At 37.0% G+C, this 21,177-nt stretch overlaps 1 protein-coding gene across 5 annotated transcripts in view; it reads left to right on the forward strand.

Moving 5' to 3' along the window:
- Positions 1–21,177, forward strand: part of PGAP1 (post-GPI attachment to proteins inositol deacylase 1) — an 85,283-nt gene that overhangs the window by 10,928 nt on the left and 53,178 nt on the right. For 4 of the 5 annotated variants that reach the window (XR_004441643.1, XR_004441645.1, XR_004441644.1 and 1 more), the window contains exons 3-10: positions 210–385; positions 3,685–3,856; positions 8,285–8,442; positions 12,850–12,902; positions 14,044–14,110; positions 18,299–18,404; positions 19,157–19,212; positions 20,641–20,724. Coding sequence is in view for 2 of the 5 variants with exons in the window: in XM_033230779.1 (XP_033086670.1) it covers positions 210–385; positions 3,685–3,856; positions 8,285–8,442; positions 12,850–12,902; positions 14,044–14,110; positions 18,299–18,404; positions 19,157–19,212; positions 20,641–20,724 (872 nt within the window). In the remaining 3 variants the exon portion in view is untranslated. Of the gene's footprint in view, positions 1–209; positions 386–3,684; positions 3,857–8,284; positions 8,443–12,849; positions 12,903–14,043; positions 14,111–18,298; positions 18,405–19,156; positions 19,213–20,640; positions 20,725–21,177 lie in introns of those variants that run through there. The other variant, XM_033230780.1, reaches the window with a different exon arrangement.

Below are 21,177 nucleotides of genomic sequence, written 5' to 3' on the forward strand. Positions count from 1 at the left end.
AAAAATATTTAGGTCACACTTACTGCATTCAAGGCATACAGTTGCTAGATTAGTTTATTCTAAATTGGTACTATTAATGAATTTCATCCTGAAATAGGTGGTTTATATTCGTGATGCAAGAGAAGGTTATTTACTAAGAAATTCTGAAGAAAGAATGGATGAAACCTGTAAATATTGTTTAATGTGCACTTCACTCTTTTCCTCTGCAGTTCGTTCTATTGGCTCTATTGCACTTAGAAAAGCAGAGGACATTGACTTCAAGTACCACTTTGACTTCTTTAGTGTAAACTTCAATGAAGAACTGGTGGCTCTGTATGGTGGAAGTCTTCAGAAGCAGACCAAGTTTGTACATGAATGTATTAAAACAATTCTCAAACTCTATAAGGTAAGAGATAAGTATGCAAATCAATAGTGGTGCAGCCTATCAGCACCTTTTTAAAGAGGGATTCAGTATATTTTAAATAATGTATTTGTTTAGATGGAAGTTGAAGCAGAGAAGGCACAAAAATTTTTTTGTGAGAGTCTGTCGTCTTGCCCTCCATAATGGTTTTGAAGTTTAAATTTATAAGAAACATTTCTTATGGTGAATTCAGGAAGAAAAACCTTTTAAAACTTTATATATAAATTACGAGTGGAATGCATTACCTAAAAACCGTTGGTATGTATTTCTACCTTTAGCTATGACTAAGTAACTGGTACTAGGGTAGACCACCTGCATATGTAAACAACTGTAAAACTGGTCAAGATATCTGAAGCACCTGTTTTGAGATATTGGACAATTGAGCCGCAAAGCACTATGATCCCTGGAAGAAGTGAGCTCCATGATTGCTCTGAATTTCTGCCAGAAAGCATTTTCCAGACCATGGGGCAAGTAGGGGGAGATCAAGCAGGGCACATTGATATCACTTAGCTAAAGAAAGCAGAGAATTGGAATTGGGGGCTGCTGAAGCAGTATGAGAAAGAAGACAGTGAGGCAAAGAAAGGGGCTCTAAAAATGTGTGTTTTTCAATCTTTGAATGCCATGCTGCACAGGGAAAGTAGCTATAAAACAGTGGCATGCTAAGGAGGAAGTGGTGGGGTGTGTTCAAGACATAGTGGTGGTTTAAATCAAGGTGCTGGCAGTTGAAGTGATGAGAAATTGTCAGATCAATGTAAATCTTAAAGGTTGAGGTAGTACAATTTGCTGGCAGATCAGATATGGAAGGGCAGAGTGAGAGGAAAAGAAGAGTTAAGGATGACCCCAAGTTTTTTGGCTAAACTGGAAAGATTGAACTGCCATTAACTGAGGTAGGGAAGAGTATAGGAGGAACAGATATGGAGGAGATGAAGAGTTTAGTTTTAGACAGATTCAGTTTGAGATGCACATTAGGCATTCCATGTATGCTGCTGTACAGGTGGAGTTCAAGGCTAGAGTTCAAGAGAAGGAGTACAGTCTCGAGATAATTACTGAGAGGTTGACAGTGTGTAGATACACTTAAAGCCACTAGACTGGAAGAGATCACCGATGGTTTCAACAAAGCTATGAAAGAGAAGTGATCTAAGGGGTGAGGCCTGAGTCACTTCAGTTTTAAGAAATGAGGAGAGATGAGAAGGAACCAGAAACAAACTAAAAAGGAGGAGCCAGTGAGGCAAAGGGAGAACCAGGAGAGTTTGTTGTCAAAGAAACTAACTTAAATATTTCAAAGAAGGAAGAAGTGATCAACTGTGTCAAATGTTATTGATAGGTCAAATAAGATGAGGATTAAGAACTGACCATTGTAGCCTAAGCAACATAGTGAGACCCTGTGTCTACAAAAAAAGAAAATATAATGTATTAGCTGGATGTGGTGGTGCACACTTGCAGTCCCAGGTACTTGGGAGGCTGAGGTAGGAGGATCTACTCGGAGCCTAGGAGATTGGGGTGGCAGTGAGCCATGAATTGTGCCACTGCGCTCCAGCCTGGGTGACAGAGTGAGACCCTGTCTCAGAAAAAAAAAAAAAGAATTAAGAATTGACCATTGGATTCCTTGGTGATTTAGCAAGAGCAGTTTTGGTGGCATGTTGGGGTGAAAGTCTGATTGAAATGAATTCAAGAGTGTATGGAAGTTGAGAAATTGGAGATTTGTGTTTGTTTGTTTTGAGACAGGGTCTCACTCTGTCACCAGGCTGGAGTACAGTGGCCTGATCTCAGCTCACTGCAACCTCCGCTTTCTGGGCTCAAGTGATTCTCCTGCCTTAGCCTCTTGAGTAACTGGGACTACAGGCGCGTGCCACCACGCCCAGCTAATTTTTGTACTTTTAGTAAAGACCAGGTTTTGACATGTTAGCCAGGCTGGTCTCGAATTCCTGACCTGAAGTGATCCACCTACCTTGGCCTCCTAAAGTACTGGAATTACAGGCATGAGCCACCGTGCCTGGCCTGCAACTTGTTTTTAGAGTTTTGCTGTAAAGAAATGTAAAGTAGTCACTAAGGGGAAAGGGAGAATTAAAAGGAAGTTATTTTTATTTTTAAGAGAGAATACCAGTATATTTATACACTAATGAAAATGATCTAGTAGATAGGGAAAAGCAATAATGCAAGAAGAAAATGAGAAGGATTGCTAGAGTGATGTACTTGAGAAGGTCAAAGGGGATAGGTTTCAGAGCACAGTTGTAGGGGATGGCTTTCGCTAAGATCAGGTCTGTATTGGAGATCACCAAGGATCCACTTAATTCCTATACCAGCATATTATGACATGGCTGAAATAGTGTCCACAAGGGAAGCTCATTAGAGACTCAGTGCCCAGGGTTTTTACTGGGGACTTATCGCATAGATACCCTCTGCCTAGCACATACCAAAATTCCAGCCTGGAGGACAGCAGGTGTTCAGCATAAAACGTGTTGTTTGCACAAACATTTTAGACACTCTTATCAATTAGGGAATGGTGGGAATCTCTCCCAAATATAAGGTTCCAGATTCCAGCCAAGAGCCAACCTTGTATCCAGCTCATGCCAAGGACAGTAGTCTCAGGCCTCCTATGTTAACTCTTCTGCACAAGATTCAGTCTACTCATTGAGAAGAGATGGTACATAGGAAGGATCCGTGTTGGGGGTAATGAGCAAAAGTCTGGTAATGAGACTGAGGAGATTGTTGAAAATAAAAGATTTTTTGAAAAGCACTTATCTAAAAAATAAAATATTGTAATTGTCAATGAATAAATGTTTGGAATGCTGCTTCATTTTTAAACCAAAATGCACAATAGAGAAATAATTTTATGAGATAAAAGATAACATGATAAGGTAGTATATTGCTATCACAACTGTAATCATCTTGGCCTTTTTTGGGTGATATTTTCAGTTTCAAACAAATTATCTGATTTCTTATGTCTTATAAAACCTAATAATCTTGTACATATGAAATATAATTATGCCTCAGATTACATGTAGTGTAACAACCAGTATAAACATGATTTGCTAGACCAACTGTTCCTATTGGCCCAGAAAACCAAGATATACCTGTTAAAAATGTTTAGCAGAATACAAAATAGTATGTATATACTAATTAAAACTATATGAAAATGTACTTCTGTACCTTATGGTGGGAGGTTATATAAATAGTTTGATTTTCTTTTTCCTATAAAATTGTTCATATGCAGAGAGAAATATTTAGTATTTTTTAAATACTTAAAAAAGTATTAATTATGACATGATGATTTATTTTAATAGGGTCAAGAATTTGCTCCAAAAAGTGTGGCAATAATTGGTCATTCTATGGGTGGCCTCGTTGCAAGAGCATTGCTTACACTGAAAAATTTTAAGCACGATCTGATAAATCTTCTTATTACACAAGCCACACCTCATGTTGCTCCTGTGATGCCATTAGATCGTTTCATTACAGGTGAGTACTGTTAGGTGAACATTAACTGACCTCCCCATTGTTGCTTAAGATTAAATAAATAAATCTCTAGGGCTATTCCCCTTAGAGTATACTACAGATTTATCCATGTATGAAGCAACTCGGTTGCAAATCTGCACCTCCAATTCTGAGTGTGTTTCTCTTTATATCTTTGAACTTAGGCTTATAATTGAAGCTACTGTTAAGTTTTGTCTGTCCATAGCATCTTAACATGGTTGACACGTGTTTTATAATTCTTAGGCACTAGGGCTTCTGTTTAGGTTTTTTTTTTTTTTTTAAAGACAGGGAGGGTCTTGCTCTTTCTCCCAGGCTGGATGGAGTGCAGTGGTGTAGTCTCGGCTCACTGCAACCTCCGCCTCCCAGGTTCAAGCGATTCTCATGCTTCAACCTTCCAAGTAGCTGGGATTACAGGTGTGTGCCACCAGTGCCACTAATTTTTATATTTTTAGTAGAAACAGGTTTTTGCCATATTGCCCAGACTGGTCTCAAACTGCTGACCTCAAGTGATCTGCCTGTCTCAGCCTCCCAAAATGCTGGGATTACAGGCATAAGCCACCATGCCTGCCCAATTTAGTGATTTTTGAGGATGGTACCCTGTCTCTTAAGATGTGTTTAAGCTTCCTATGCTTTGTTAACTGTTTTAGGACTCTATCCAAAATAAGCTTATATTTAAGTAAAATAGTAGCAATGTCTAGTTTTTAAGTACAAAGGTATGCTAACACTTTATATAATAAGGTATAATTCCTAATATTTATTGAGCTCTTATTATGTTATGGGTTTTAAAGACTTCACGTGATTAAGTATTACCACACTTAATCCTCACTGCAGTCCCGTGAGGTAGGTACCATTATTATCCTCATGTTTATGGATAGAAAAAGGCCAAGATAATGTTCTTGCCCAGAGTCATGTGGCAAGAAACTAGTGAAACCAATATTTGACCCTGGTAAACTTGCTTCTGGGCTTGTGCTCTTAACTTTGCATGCTGTACTGCCTGTTAATTGAAGTATATTAACATAGCAAATAAAACCATAGATAATACTATAATCTTGCAGGAATTTTGAATGACATGTAGGAGTTTGTGATTGACATCATCTAATCAAATAGTGATAATGTCACAGAATAAGAATTAAATATCTGTTATCTCAGATTTTTGTTAAAAAAAGCCAGAGATTATCCTCACTGCTTATAGGAATATTATATGAGTAGAAGAAAATCTTTAGAAAGAATTCTTCCTGGTTAGTAAATGTATATAGCTTCTTATAAAAATTTGCGGCCGGGCGCGGTGGCTCAAGCCTGTAATCCCAGCACTTTGGGAGGCCGAGATGGGCGGATCACGAGGTCAGGAGATCGAGACCATCCTGCCTAACACGGTGAAACCCCATCTCTACTAAAAATACAAAAAAAACGAGCCGGGCGAGGTGGCGGGCGCCTGTAGTCCCAGCTACTCAGGAGGCTGAGGCAGGAGAATGGCATAAACCCGGGAGGCGGAGCTTGCAGTGAGCTGAGATCTGGCCACTGCACTCCAGTCCGGGCGACAGAGCGAGACTCCGCCTCAAAAAAAAATAAAATAAAATAAAATAAAATAAAATAAAAATTTGCATTATCTTAATTTTGATGAAAAATTTGTTTGTAGTTAAGTGAGAAATATTTCCCGGTGACTCCAAACCCAAGTAGTTTTTCTAAAGTGCCCTTCTTAACATAACAGCATTGCCAAAGAATAATTTATTTGCTGTTAAGTATCTGGTGCAACAGTGATTATTATGAGGCCCAGTTTTTCTGTTGGTACATTTAAAACTTTGCCTGTAGAAGTCTTTTAATAAAGAACATCTTAATTTTAATAATGAAGTTGTTTAAATTTGTTGTAGTCTAATAATCTTAAATGACCTTAGGTTTAGGAAAAAAATTAAAGGCTAAAAGTCATAGTACTTGTCACTGTAATTGAGAACTCTTTATATTATTGCATTCTGTGTTGTATATGTAGATGACCCACATAGATTAAATTAGAATGACTTAAATATATTTTAAAAATTATTTGAGGAATGCACCCTCAATAGGTTTTATTGCTTTGGAGGGTGGCACTGTTCTGTCTCTATAAGGCTCAGGCTGAAAGTGATTCTTAGGGTCAAGAATCCTGTACCTTTCCTGTGATTAGCAAGTCTTTCTTCCTTATTCTATATTTATTCTTTTTATTTTACTAAGTCAAAATTAGAATGAAAATTTTAAGGTTTTGAGAGACAGAGATCCATATGACCTGAGAAGTAGATTCCCTGCTTATACTTGTTGAAAATACTGCCTTTCAGTAGGAGGAAGGAGGCCCTGCACTGGGCTCTGCACTTTGGAGTCTCCTGCTGCTCTACCCTTACCCTTTCCTAGAAGGTGAGAAGTATGAAGGCTAAGTAGCCTCCCCATGTGGAGGCTGTGTCTTTACTTCTGCACTGGGATCTAGCTAACCAAGCCTCCAAACTTTTCTTTTTCTTTTCTTTTCTTTTTTTTTTTGAGACAGAGTCTCACTCTGTTGCCAGGCTGGAGTGCGGTGTTGCAATCTCGGCTCACTGCAACCTCTACCTCCTGGGTTCAAGCGATTCTCCTGCTTTAGCCTCGCAAGTAGCTGGGACTACAGGCACGTGCTACCATGCCCAGCTAATTTTTGTATTTTTAGTAGAGACAGGGTTTCACCATGTTGGCCAGGATGGTCTCGATTTCTTAACCTCATGATCCGCCCGCCTCGGCCTCCCAAAGTGCTGCGATTACAGGCGTGAACCACCATGCCCGGCTGCCTCCAGACTTTTCTTGTGCCCTAAGCCTGCTTCCAGGACCTATGTGGGTCTCTTTATTTTCTTTGTTCTCCTGAGGGCAGGTATGTAGAATCCTAAGCTTGAGTTGTAGCCAAGGCATAGCTCTGCAGAAAGTACAGACAGAGCTTGCATGTGCACATGAGGCCCTTGTCATGCGGGATCCAATTGGGATGGGAAGTGAAGCACAGTAAGAGACTGGAGATCTGTTCTTCCCATGCTGCTACCATCCAGTGGCTAACTCTGAGGTGTCTGAGAATTCTTAATTTGAACCTGGCCTTGCAGGTCATTTCCATGATGTATTTTTCAAGATAGGCAGAAAAAATATATTTGATTTAACAGGTTATTAGCTGGATTTTTGACTTTTTAAACTATCTAGACATATGGCATGTGTGCCCCACTGGTACTTACATCCCAGGCTCTCCAGATGTTAAGAGTCAGTCTGCTAGGTGATAATCTAAGTAAGTACTGCTGAGATCTTTAATAGGGGCAGCTTGCTGTACCCAATGTTTGAAGCCCTGAGTGGGATCAAATGCCAGGATAAAAATGCATTAAGTTTTGATAACCAGAAAAAGAATTGAGAAATCCCCTGCTCTAGCCTCAATTTAATCTTTGACACTAGGCTTTTTTCACCTTCAATAGACAAAGTGAAAAATTGTCTGCAGGTTCTTCCCTTTGAACTACTTGTTACAATAAATGGGTTGAACCCTAACCTGAGGTTTTCCGCAGTAGCATAGTCCTAAGACTAACGTCAATGGTATTGTCCTGATAGATTGTAAGAACTTAAATAGTGCTTGTGTGGTGGTGGTTGGCCATAGAAGAGATTTGCTAAGCCTTTTTTTTTTTTTTTGAGACAGAGTCTCGCTCTGTTGCCCAATCTCGGCTCACTGCAACCTCTGCCTCCCGGGTTCAAGTGATTCTTCTGCCTCAGCCTCCTGAGTAGCTGGGATTACAGGTGCACACCACCATGCCCAGCTAGTTTTTGTATTTTTAGTAGAGATTGGGTTTCACCATATTGGCCAGGCTGGTCTCAAACTCCTGACCTCATGATCCACCTTCCTCGGCCTCCCAAGCTAAGGCTTTTTAAGCTGGGACACTGCCATCATAGGAAGAGGTCTACAGCTCTTTTTTTAAACCACTTTATTGAGGGTAATTGATATATAAAATACTGCACATATGTGATGTATACAGTTTGTAATGTATACATTTAATGTATATTGTAAATGATACAATAATTTGTAAGATAATGTAAATTCTTACCTTTGGAGGAATATTAGGTTTTTCTCTTTTTGCTATACTGTGTGACTCATGAATAAGCATCATCCTTGTGGAATGTAGAAACGTGTTTGCTTATGGATACAAAACTAGTAAAATTTGGGGTTTTTAAAATTGATACCTTTAGTAACTCTTAGTATTTATAATTTTATTTAATGGAGAAGTAGGAATATGTGTAAAGATACTGATTTTACTGAAAGTAGGGAAATGTGAATAACACACTGTTTATAGATGAAATGACTTAAGCAAAAATTCAGTCAAATATTAATATTACTGTATAGATATCTTATTCTTTCAGGGAATAGCTACTATTTTTTAATGTCTCTTTTTTATTCCCTACCAGATTTTTATACGACTGTAAACAACTATTGGATTCTAAATGCTCGACACATAAATTTAACCACACTTTCTGTAGCTGGAGGATTCCGGGATTACCAAGTTCGTTCAGGATTGACTTTTCTACCAAAATTAAGCCATCATACCAGTGCCTTATCTGTTGTGGTAATCTTTTTTTAAGATTCTACTGAAATAGTAATGTAATAGACCCAGTAGAGCATGAAAGAAGAAATAATGTATAGCTGAGTGGTAATGACTGCTGAGTTAGTGGTGTTGGACTGCTGTATGAGCATGCATGTGTGTGAGAGAGAGAGAGGGAAAGAGAGAAAGAGGGAATATGAATGAATGAATGAGTATGAATGTGTTGGGAGGGCAGAGTTGTGGATGCATACGTCTATAGGGAGTAAAAAGGATGGCCAGGAACCATGGCTTATGCCTGTAATTCTAGTGCTTTGTGAGGCCAAGGCAGGAGGACTGCTTGAGGCCAGGAGTTCAAGATCAGCCTAGGCAACATATGGAGACCTCCATCTCTACAAAATACAAAAAAAAATTTTAAATTATCCAGGCTAATTTAGGCATGGTGGTAAGTGCCTATAGTCCGAGCTGCTCAGGAGGTTGAGGCAGGAGAATCACTTGAGTCCAAGAGTTCAAGGTTATAGTGAGCTGTGATTTTATCACTTCCCCTCAGCCTGGATGACAGAACAAGACTCTGACTCAAAAACAAACAAAAAAAAGTAAGTACACAGGATCTTAGAAACTTGATGAAAATGACCCTTATTTATGAGGAGTAATGGTTTCTTGTCCAAAATAAGAGCCTGTTCATTGATTAGAGTTGTAAATATAAGAATGTGTGGACTGGAATGCAGGGGAATCCAGTTATATCTGAGTGTTGTACTAGATATAATCATAGTGGAATATCAAACATATCACATACTCCTGAATGTTAAACTTGAATGAAAGTTTACCTATTTTTTAACAACATGATTAGCTTTGACAGTATAAATAGTATAAGTAGAACCCTGATTAATTAATTTGCTACTTATTCTTCCCTGCTAGGACATCAAGTATTTGGTCTTTAACTGGGATACATAATCTATGTAAAGTGAGTCAAGTTTCCTTTTAGGACTTCTTTCATGTATATTTAACCTTGAAGTCTTCAGTTAAGGTCTTAGCTTCTTAACTCGGTATACACATCATCTCCAAATATAACTTACTTCCTAAAGAGAAAATGCATAGAATGTAGTCTGCCTGTTCCTTTTGCTTTTTAGGAGATAACATTAGAAAGTCACTGTTTCATAGTTGTACCTCTTCATAGATACTTGTTTGTTTATCTCACCTACTGTTATCCTACTTTAGATTACTGTTCATTCATTAAATAGGTTATTTACTGAATGCTTGCCATACATAGCACAAAAATTATTAAGCTATTCTGCTATTACCCACCATTTTCATATAACTAGAGGAACTGGGATGTAGCCAGAATAGCTTTGGAACTAAATTAGTAAATCTGTCAAACCTCATTGTTAGAGGTATGAATGTTGCTATTTGGTGTTGAATATTTTGGTCAGATATTTGTTGGAAGTCCTCAAAAGACTAAATGTCAACTCCTTGTAAACACAGATGATTTAGTCATATGAAATTTGATGTAACTTATTTCCTGGACCTTGTCTGCAGCATGATGCTGTATTGATACCACATCCTAAAGCTTATCTTTTAAAGAACTTTAATCTTTTTTTGTATGTGTGTAGGCATGGGTGTGTGTGCATTTCCCTATTTTTTTCTAATCCATTTGATAATGTGTTGCTTTCAAGGGAGCTTGTTATCTCTGATTTCTGTATCTCTGATGAAGATATTTTACTTTAGGAACTTTATCAAAGCTGGCCATTGTATAACCTAAGATTTATTTTTTAGCCTCCAGATATTCCAGTCTTTCATATATCTACGTGTATATTCACTTTAAAAAATTATTAACAAGTAACAATTTTTGAATGATTATCTCAAGAATAGTTAAATGATGTTTACATCCATTAGGACTGGAAAAATCTTTTTTTTTTTTTTCATTCTCCTGCCTCAGCCTCCCGAGTAGCTGGGACTACAGGCGCCCGCCACCTCACCCGGCTAGTTTTTTGTATTTTTTAGTAGAGACGGGGTTTCACTGGGTTTAAGTTAGAGACCATAATTGTATTAAGAGGTTTGACTAAACTGCTGTAATACAGTCCCACACAGGTAATGACAGTTAAGCACAATAGAAGTTGATGTTTTACTCACGTAACTGCCCTGGGTGGATATTTAGGTTGGTGTGGTTTTCCAAGAGGTTCCATTCAGGAACTCAGGCTGAGAGTAGGCATTCCATGTTCAATGCTTTACTTTCAGGGTTGCTGCAATCATCTTCAACCACAAGAAGGAAGAAAGAACACGAGGCAAATGTCAGACCTACAAATGGCACACATCACTCCTGCTCACATACGATTAGAAAAAACTCAGTCCTGATCTGGCCACTGCACTCCAGTCCGGGCGACAGAGCGAGACTCCGCCTCAAAAAAAAAAAAAAAAAAAAAAAAAAAAAAAAAAAAGAAAAAACTCAGTCCTTATTTTTTTTTTTTGAGATGCAGTTTCACTCTCGTTGCCCAGGCTGGAGTGCAATGGCACAATCTCCGCTCACTGCAACCTCCACCTCCAGGGTTCAAGCGATTCTTCTGCCTCAGCCTCCTGAGTAGCTGGGATTAGAGGCACACGCCACCATGCCCAGCTAATTTTTTGAAAATTTTTTAGTAGAGATGGGGTTTCACCATGTTAGTCAGGCTGGTCTTAAACTCCTGACCTCAAATGATCTGCCTGCCTTGGCCTCCCAAAGTATTGGGATTACAGGCATGAGCCACCACGCCCGGCCTCGGTCACATATTAAAGCAAGACAGGCTAAGAGCTGTAGTCTAGCCAAGTGTGCAAGAAAAAAAGAATGGATTTTGGTAGACATTTAGCAGTTTTCAACACAACAATCATGAGCAACTGATTTTTTAATTTGTGTTGCCTTTCCTTTTTCAACTCTAGCACACATGCGTTAATTAAACTGAATGAAAGTAAACCAGCTTTATATTCTTGGTAATGGTAAATGCTGTCTACTAAGAGTTCTTACTCTACTGACCATTAATGTAATTTAAGAACGACAGTGAACTCTGGTTGTCTAATTTTTTTTAGTAAACTATCAGCCGTAATTTCTAAATATGTCAAGTACTTACAAGTTCATCAAGTAAGCTGTAGATTCCTCCCACTTCAGAACTTGGAACCCAAAGATACATTATAGATAAAGATACTTTATAGAGTTCAAGGGCGATAGTGATTCCTTAGAAGTTATACATATCTATTTTTTCAGTTCATTTATTAAAGAGGCATTTTAGGCCTCTGTAAATTTTCTGGCATCTATGCTGTTAGTCTACTCTTTTCATTTTGTTTTGACAGTTCTGGTGATGGCAGCTCCTTGTCTCTTTGATGGTACATAAAGAGATGCTATGAAAAATAAAATCAGATTTACTTAATGAGCCCCTATTGTGTGTAAGATGCTATTCACAGAGAGATCATTATCTGGTGTGAAAAGGAGTGCTGTGCCATTGTTAGGAAGCCTTCTGCAAATACTTAATTTTTTAGAAGCCTTTTGTCCTTGTATCTATCTTTTATTAGTTGTATACATCCTACTCAGCTAGGGATTTTCTTTTTTCGAAATATATAAGCCTGGACCCCACTTGGGAAAGTCAGATTTGGTAGTTTTGGAATTGTGATCAGGCATATTTGGTTTGAAAAATCTCCTTAGGTCTAGGTATTTCTTAGGTACACCACCGATGAAGAAATAACATCTTAGAATCTATCAAGTGGTAGTTTAGTCAAAATTAAAATTACTAAAATGTCTTTTGTAACTTATGCATTAACTGTGATTTATTAAAGAATCTTAAACTTGTCTCTCATTAGAGTAATAAAAAGTCAGACATTGCCGGGCGCGGTGGCTCACGCCTGTAATCCCCGCACTTTGGGAGGCCGAGACAGGCGGATCACCTGAGGTCTGGAGTTCAAGACCAGCCTGACCAACATGGAGAAACCCTGTCTCTACCAAAAATACAAAATTAGCTGGGTGTGATGGTGCGTGCCTGTAATCCCATCTACTCCAGAGGCTGAGGCAGAAGAATCGCTTGAACCCGGGAGGCGGAGGTTGCTGTGAGCTGAGATCACGCCATTGCACTCCAGCCTGGGCAACAAGAGCAAAACTCCATCTCAAAAAAAAAAAAAAAAAAGTCAGATATTAAACTTTAGGAAAGAGTCTGTGGTTGCTTTAATAATTTTTAAAAGGTAATTTAAACTTGACTAACCAGGAGTGATATTTAGAAAGAGTTATGTTTTATAGAGGAAAATTCTAATGTATTTGGATCACCTTTTATAAGAATATCATTTAAAAATATCTAGGCATCACAGTATAGTGAGACTATATTATGTGTTTCTAAATATTAGCTTGTAAGAATTTCAAACCTTTTAGAGAATAACAAATGTGTTTTTCATAAGTTTGATTATTTTTTTCTTTTCTTTTAGAGTTCAGCAGTACCTAAGACCTGGGTCTCAACAGACCACCTCTCCATTGTGTGGTAAGTTAATACTTGTATAACTTATTTTGACAATGTGTCATGGTCTTCTTTCTCCTCAATGCAATAATTTAATTGGCTTGTTAACTTTTTTTTTTTTTTGAGACAGAGTCTCACTCTGCTGCCCAAGCTGGAGGACAGTGGTGCAATCTCAGCTCACTGCAACCTCTTGCCTCCTGGGTTCAAGTGATTCTCATGCCTCAGCCTCCCAAGTAGCTGGGATTACAGGCGTGCACCATCACGCCCGGCTAATTTTTTTGTATTTTTAGTAGGGATGAGGTTTCACCATGTTGGCCAGGCTGGTCTCAAACTCCTGACCTCAGGTGATCCACCCACCTTGGCCTCCCAAAGTGCTGGGATTGCAGGGATGAACCACCGCGCCTGGCCTGGTTTGTTAACTTTCTTAGAACTTCATCCATAAATAAGACTATGGAAGAAATATTAATTGAGAAGCTTGGAACTCTAATCTTGGTTCTTGTTTCAGTTTGACCAAGGTCCTCGTGACAACATGTAAAACAATCTCCCAAAAACTCAATAGCATTAGTCTCAAATGAAGCTAACATCAAATACCAAAGTTTTTGAGTTTTTCCTAGTTGGGTGAAATCAACTGTGCTTTTAGTAGGACTTTGTGAGCTTCTGGCCAATCACCATATTCAGATTTGGTTAACGGAGCAGTGACTATTCTAGGGAGCAGCACATGGAAAACCAAGTAGGAATTAAATTTATCCATATGGGTCAAGAAATAGGCAGACCCTGATATATTTATCTCATTGTGTTTCAGCTTAGAGATTCTCTTTTGACTTTTCTCTGGCTGTGCAAGCAGTAGTATCGCTAGAATGACATACTTCAGGCATATAAAGATGGGGTAGATAGTACATCTATGGCTAGCTAGGTGAGGGGATTTAGGGAAAACAGAACAACCCTGAAAATTCTGTCAAACATCCAGGAAGATTTAATTTGCTTTATTTTTATAGGTTTCATATTTAAGATATGTGCTTAATAAGAATGATTTGTTACATAATTTTTGAGTTTAGAGCACTAAAGGAAACTCACATGTTCCACTAAACAGTAGAATTGTGTATATTTTGATCAAAAGTGTATGTTTTAAGAAAGTTTTATTTGTAACACTTACTTTGTTCCTTAGGTGTAAACAATTGCAGTTGACTACAGTTCGAGCATTCTTTGATCTTATTGATGCTGATACTAAACAAGTATGTATTTTTAAACTAAAAATTATTTAAGTGAAAGCTTGTACTTTGCTATATCATTTACAGCCATGATAGATTTTTTTTTTTTTTTGAGACAGAGTCTGGCTCTGTTGCCCAGGCTGGAGTGCAGTGGCCGGATCTCAGCTCACTGCAAGCTCCGCCTCCCGGGTTCACGCCATTCTCCTGCCTCAGCCTCTGGAGTAGCTGGGACTACAGGCGCCTGCCACCTCACCCAGCTAGTTTTTTGTATTTTTTAGTAGAGACGGGGTTTCACCATGTTAGCCAGGATGGTCTCGATCTCCTGATCTCGTGATCCGCCCGTCTCGGCCTCCCAAAGTGCTGGGATTACAGGCTTGAGCCACCGCGCCCGGCCTGATAGATTTAATGTAACTTTTTTACTTTGATGAAAACAGAAACATATACCTTATATCAATTTTAATTAGTTCCAAAATGGAAATATCTTTCTTTTTCTCATACTGCTTTGACTGCTGCAACTAATTTGTAAAATGCAATGAAGATGAAAAGTGAGAGAACCTTAAATCTTGCCCCAGTTCTTTCCACTGTGTAAAGTTTGACATATATCTTTTTTTTTTTTTTAAGATGGAGTCTCACTGTGTCACACAGGCTGGAGTGCAGTGGCGTGATCTCGGCTCACTGCAGCCTCTGCCTCCCAGGTTCAAGTGATCCTCCCACCTCAGCCTCCAGAGGAGCTGGGACTGCGTATGTGTACCACCAGTGTTTTTAATAGAGATGGGATTTCACCATGTTGGCCAGGCTGTTTTCAAACTCCTGATCTCAGGTGTTCCACCTGTCTTGGCCTCCCAAAGTGCTGGGATTACAGGCGTGAACTACTACACCCGGCCTTCTTTTATTTTTTAAATGTAGGGGAAATAGTTCTTACAAACTATTTTATAAATTTTTTTGCAATATGTTATAAACATCATGATCTATCTTATTAGACTTTTTTTCTTTTTGAGAGACAAGTTCTTACTATGTTGCCCAGGCTGGACTTAAATTATTGGGCTCAAGTGATTCTCCCACCTCAGCCTCCTGAGTATGTTAAACAGTTTTGAACCATGCTTTTTAAAAAAACCCCTTTAGCTTTCTGACCGAAATGTGTAATTTAAGCTCACCAGAACTTAAATTATGTACTGCTATAAGTTTTACCTTCTCTGTAATGAAGTGTAATTTCACAGTGTAACCTCTTCAAACTAATAATTTTCCAAATTGTTTAATTAGCAGAACATATGGAAATCATAGTATCCTTTACAGGTTATCATGTTACTCTTTTATCTCTTTCTTGTCTGCTAGCAGATAAATGGTAGCAGGATTTCAGCAAAATTCAGAGAATTCTTTCCATTAACTTAATTTTCTTTTTTCTGTAAGTTGGGAACAGATTGCCATTATTCATCTTAAACAGGCTTTTAACTCAGGTCATCTTGTTCCATGGAAATATTTTGAGAACTATGGCTCTGGCTTCTTCTTTTGGAGAAAAAATTCCTTATTTTTTATGTAGTCTTTTTCGTGGCAAAGCATTGCAGCCCAGATATTTTTGCAGTGTTTCACCTGAAGGCTCCAATTATTTGGGAGACTAGTATGGGTGACCTCTTTCTCAATAGTCTCCAGGCAGTACTTAATTCTTAACAATGAGGAAAGCTCCTTTACCCTGTAGTGTACTCTCTTAGAAGGATAGGGATTTTCTTCCTTAACTCTTCAGAAAGCTGTATAACCACTCATAGAGAGAATCATAGATACTTAGCTGTCTCCTGAAGGTCCAGATCATTTTGTGTTTTACCACATTTTAAGCTACAAGATTCGGTATTAAATTAGTATATTTATGATTTAAACAAGCTTCCCCTGTGACTTGTTGACACTGTGACTTGGTCATGGAACACAAACATTTGTCATGGAACACAAACATTTTTTGGTTTGTTGACATTGTTTTAGCTGTGAGACATAACTGTGGTAAAAGTTCTAAGCCTACTTGAGGGAGTGCAACTAGATACAATAATAGAATCAATTAAAGTTGCTAGACCAGTTTGTATTTGAACTGACATTTAGTAAACTTAGGAAAAACCTTGTTCCGTCTAGTGAAGAACAGGATACCTCAGACAGGTATATTCCTAAAAAAACTGGACATAAAACTAATTTCAATAAATAAAATCATGTTTTTCCATTAACTCATAAGATGAGAAAAGAACTATAGTACTAGTATGTAATAAATTATAATTCTGAACGTATAAATATGTTATGCATTTTAAGGGGAAAATGAGAAATTTTTGATAACTATATTGCTAAGAATCAAAAATACTGTTTATGAAACAGTTTTGTTTTAAAAACTCACTGTGTAATTGGACTAAATAGTAGAAAATAAAAACTTAAAGTATGATATCTAACCCTCAGGAAGCATATAGTCCAGGAGAAAAGCAGAACATATATATTCAGGGAAATTAAAATGCAAAGAATAATTAGTCCTAAGCATGGTGATAAGGCAGGAATCAGAGTAATTTCTAGTGGTTATTAGCATAAAAGTCATAGCTAAAAACTTGTGAGTAGATGGATTGCCTTGAGAGTGAGTAAGGATGGTGGAATCCAGTCTTAATTAAAGTTTTTTTGTTTTTGTTTTTGTTTTTTGAGACGGAGTCTTGCTATGTCGCCCAGGCTGCAGTGCAGTGGCGCAATCTTGGCTCACTGCAAGCTCCACCTCCTGGGTTCATGCCATTCTCCTGCCTCAGCCTCCTGATAGCTGAGACTACAGGTACCCACCACCATGCCCGGCTAATTTTTTGTACTTTTAGTAGAGATGAGGTTTCTACATGTTAGCCAGGATGGTCTCGATCTCCTGACCTTGTGATCCACCTGCCTTGGCCTCCCAAAGTGCTGGAATTACAGACGTGAGCCACTGCGCCCAGCCTAAAGTTTTGATAGACAGGCTGTAACATTTAATTGATTACAAACAGATGTGGCCACTTAAGAAAATCAAACAAGTTTAGTATAAGACTGAGTTATTTGAGGTAGAGAGTTTGCATCAATTAATATAAAAGTTCTCCACTGTCCTCCACTCTACTTATACCATATCTAGAGAACTGTATTGTATTTCATGCATCATATTTTGAGGGGGACATCAACAAACTTGAGTTTATCCAGGGGAGGCAATCAGGATGGTGAAGGGACTAAAAGAGTTCTGTGAAAAACGGTTGATATGTTTGAAGTTGTTTTATCTGCAGAAGAAATGTTTTATTTGAATGGAGAACATAGCAAGCTTCTAAGTTTTGAAGGACTGTCTCCCAATCTAAGATAGCAGTGTAATAAGAAATCAGGTATTTGCTGTAAATAAAGCATTCTCCTGGTAAGAGTTGTTAAAATTGGAATGCATGGTCTTACAAAGTGGTGAATTAAAATGTTCAAGCAAATGCTGGGTAACTTCCAAAGGGACTGGAAAGGTTTAGTAGACCTGGATCCTCACTGTTACTTCTTTGCCATTCTCACTCTGTTGCTGAGAAAGCACTTACCTGTCAGGGCCTCAATTATTAAACTAGAGAGTTGAATAATGGTCAATACCAAATGGATTTTATATCCTAGTACACTTTTTTTTAAAGGGATGACAACTTTTTTACAGTTGCCAACTTTTTATTGTGACAGGATATTTAAAAAACAAGTAGAAGGATAGAATAAAAGAGTAATTTTAATTTCTATGGTAGGAAAGTTGACAATATTTATTTTCTCTAGTGACCAGTGGATTCTTTGTTATGGTATTGGCAGTAGTCTGAATTTGGAAACTGGTATGTTGGAATCACAAACTAGAGAATCTCTAAAATTGTCTTCTGGTTCTATACATTTTTATAATGTTATATTCTTAAATGTTACTTGAGAGGCACTATTGCATAATAATGAAAGCATGGACACTAGAGCCAGAATGCCTGGGTGTGAATCCCAGCCCAGACTTAATAGCTGTGTGACCTTGGGCAAGTTTCTTAATTTCTCTGTGCTTTAGTTTCTTCACATTTAAAATGCAGATAAAATCATTATCTCTTAGAGTTTTTGTGATAATTGAGTAAGTTCATGTACGGTGCTCAGAACAGTGCCTCAGAGTAATAAATGTTGGCTGTTGTCATTATTACTGAAGCAATGTTTCATTGAGCTATTATGATAGATACAAAGTAATACAGAATGTATCAATGTTCTTTCTAGATAACTCAAAATTCCAAGAAGAAACTGTCAGTTTTGACTCACCACTTTATAAGACACCCATCAAAACATTTTGAGGAAAATCCAGCTATAATTTCTGACTTAACAGGTTGGTGACAATAACATATTTTAATTTTAAATGAAGTATTTCATTATTAATTTTAGGTAAATTTGTTTATAGCAGGGAAAATCTTTGAAACTGTGATACTTCAAGTTTTAAGATCCTATTTTATATATATATACACACACATATATTATTAATTTCCCTATAATGATGCTGGTGCAGTTCTTGGTTAGGAAGGGAAAAAGAAGCAACGTGTAAGAGGTTGCTGGTAAAAATTTTGTCTTGAAAATAACATGACAAATAGAAAAATTTCAGTTAAATGACTGTTCTCCTAACAGTTACATAAACGAAGTGCCATATTATTCTTGACTCCTTTCAGTTCCTCAATTATCAGTTATTCTTCGTTCTTCTTTTGGATTACCAACATATCTTTTGCTGATAAATTTTGCTTTTAAATATAAAGCAAAATAACTTGCTTTGTCTATTTAAATATAAAGCAAATTATACCTGTTTAATTATATGTCTTGTTTGGGAAATGAAATATTTATTTCCTTATGTTGATAATGCCTTAGAGTTAAAGGACACCAAGCAGATTTTTACTTTACTTGATGTGAATGCTAGTTGGTGAGGAGCATATAGAAAATATATTACTAGATTTTCTGTTTTAATATAGCCAGTGTTCAGAAAACCACTTCTTTATTGTGATTGAGAAGTATTTCACCAGGATTCAAAGAAGAAAGAAACTATGTAGTATAAAAACAAAACAAGGCAAATAAATTAATTTCCTTTACCTTAAGGGACATCTATGTGGGTTCCAGTAAAAGTGTCCAAATGGACCTATGTAGCTTACAATGTAAGTATTCCACCAATGAATTTTTTTCATGTTTTTCCAGAAATAATTTAGTATTTATCTTTAAAAGTTAAAAACTCTTTAAAAAAGATAACTGCATGCCATTTTCCCACAATTTAATAATAATTCCTAAATGATTATCTAGCCAGTAATCAGTTTTATAAATTTATCTTTTTTGCTGTTTTCTTTGATGTTGAGTTTGTTTATATCAGGATCCAAACAAGGCCTATACATTGTTATTGATTAATGTCTTATTCCTTTTTAATCTGGAAGACTTTCTCTTACCACCACCCTCCCCTTTTTTTTCTTGAAACTTATTTGTTGAAAAAAACACCAAGTCATTTGTCCTCTGGAGTTTCACAGTCTTGATTTCACTGATTGCATTCCTGTAGTCATTCAGCATGTTCCTTTGCCTGTTGTAGTCTTGTGATTTAGTAGTTGGATCTAGCTGCTTGTTCATATTCAGATTTTTGTTTTGTTTTTGTTTTTGCTAGACTCTCTCTCTCTTTGTGATGTTAGCCACTGTTGATGAGGAATGCCTGGAGTTATTAATTGATTTAGGAGGATGCAAAAATTGTAATAAGTTTAATTTTATTATTTATTAACTAGAATAGTATTCTAGTTAATTCTGTGTACTTAGAGAAAAACTTCTGCTCATCTACTACATTTATCAAAAGTAGAATAAATCATATGGGAAAAGAGTGATAATTGTGTGGATCTTTGGATCTTACCTTATATTTACTCATTATCAGAATGGTGAGTTGGCTCACAAGCTTCCTCTTAGTGACCATTAGAGGGTTTTTTTCCTCCAGTATTATTATGTACTCATGCATTTAAATATATTTGTCTTTCAATCTGTTGATGCTAAAATCATTCCGTATTTGACCAGTGGAAACCATTTCAAGTTTAGTTTCTGAGTCTTTTAGATATACTCTTTAGTTGTCTTTAATAGTTTCCTCACTGTTGAGTATGACAAGATATTTTAGCTTATTTTGTACATTTCCTGCTCCAAACCTTGAATCAGCTATTTCTTTAAGGAATTATTCCTTTTCTTTGGGAAGTGGTATCTCAGAACCATAATCTGGTACTAGAAATGCTTGTGGCTATTGGGTTGGCATTTCTACGCCTTTTCAGTGGCCAGAGCTAAGAACTGCATAAAATCTTAACTAAAAGACCAAAAGAAAAACCCAATAAAACAACCAAAAAAATTACATTCACACTGATACTTCCAGGACAAACTGAGGACTACAGAGTTTATACCTAATCTATCTCTTGCCCTTCCATATCTTCCTCCTCCTACTCCTAGAGAATTGGTTCTCAACACCAAGAATGATAAAATTAGAATAATTAACTCATTTGCTATATCTGGATTTTTGAATGATGAAATTAATCTGCTCATTGTAGCTATATTGTTTTCCTTTTTTTTTGTAGGAATCTGAGAAGATATATTTTACATTTCCTCTTGAAAATCATAGAAAAATCTACACTCACGTCTATTGTCAGAGCACTATGCTGGTAAGATAATTGGGACATTTTATGTAAATTTAAGAGGCTAACTGTTGTTCATTTTTCAAATTCTACTGGTAGACCTAGCTATGAAATATTATTAAATCTAAGTAGTTGAAAAATAATTTTTCTGGAACAGTGTTTTGATTGAAAAGTATTAATCAAATTTTTTTAAATCACAGATACTATGCTATTAAATTGTAATTTTGGTTCTAGTTTAGGTCTCCCACCCTGTCTTTCTGCCTTCATTTTACTCTGTTCGTGATGAAGGAATGGAATTCAAAACCCCTTTAATTATAAGTTTCTATTAGTACTTTAAAGAATAGGTATAATGAAGCAAAGCTATTCTATAGGAACTTTATAAAGTGAATTCTGTTTTCCATTGGCTTCCATACTAAAATTTGAGGTACTTTTTATAGCAAATATTCTCTAAGATAATAGAGTAACTTACAATGTTATCTA

This window comes from Trachypithecus francoisi, unplaced genomic scaffold, assembly GCF_009764315.1.
Source record: "Trachypithecus francoisi isolate TF-2019V2 unplaced genomic scaffold, Tfra_2.0 Lachesis_group13, whole genome shotgun sequence".
NCBI classification, from domain to species: domain Eukaryota; kingdom Metazoa; phylum Chordata; class Mammalia; order Primates; family Cercopithecidae; genus Trachypithecus; species Trachypithecus francoisi.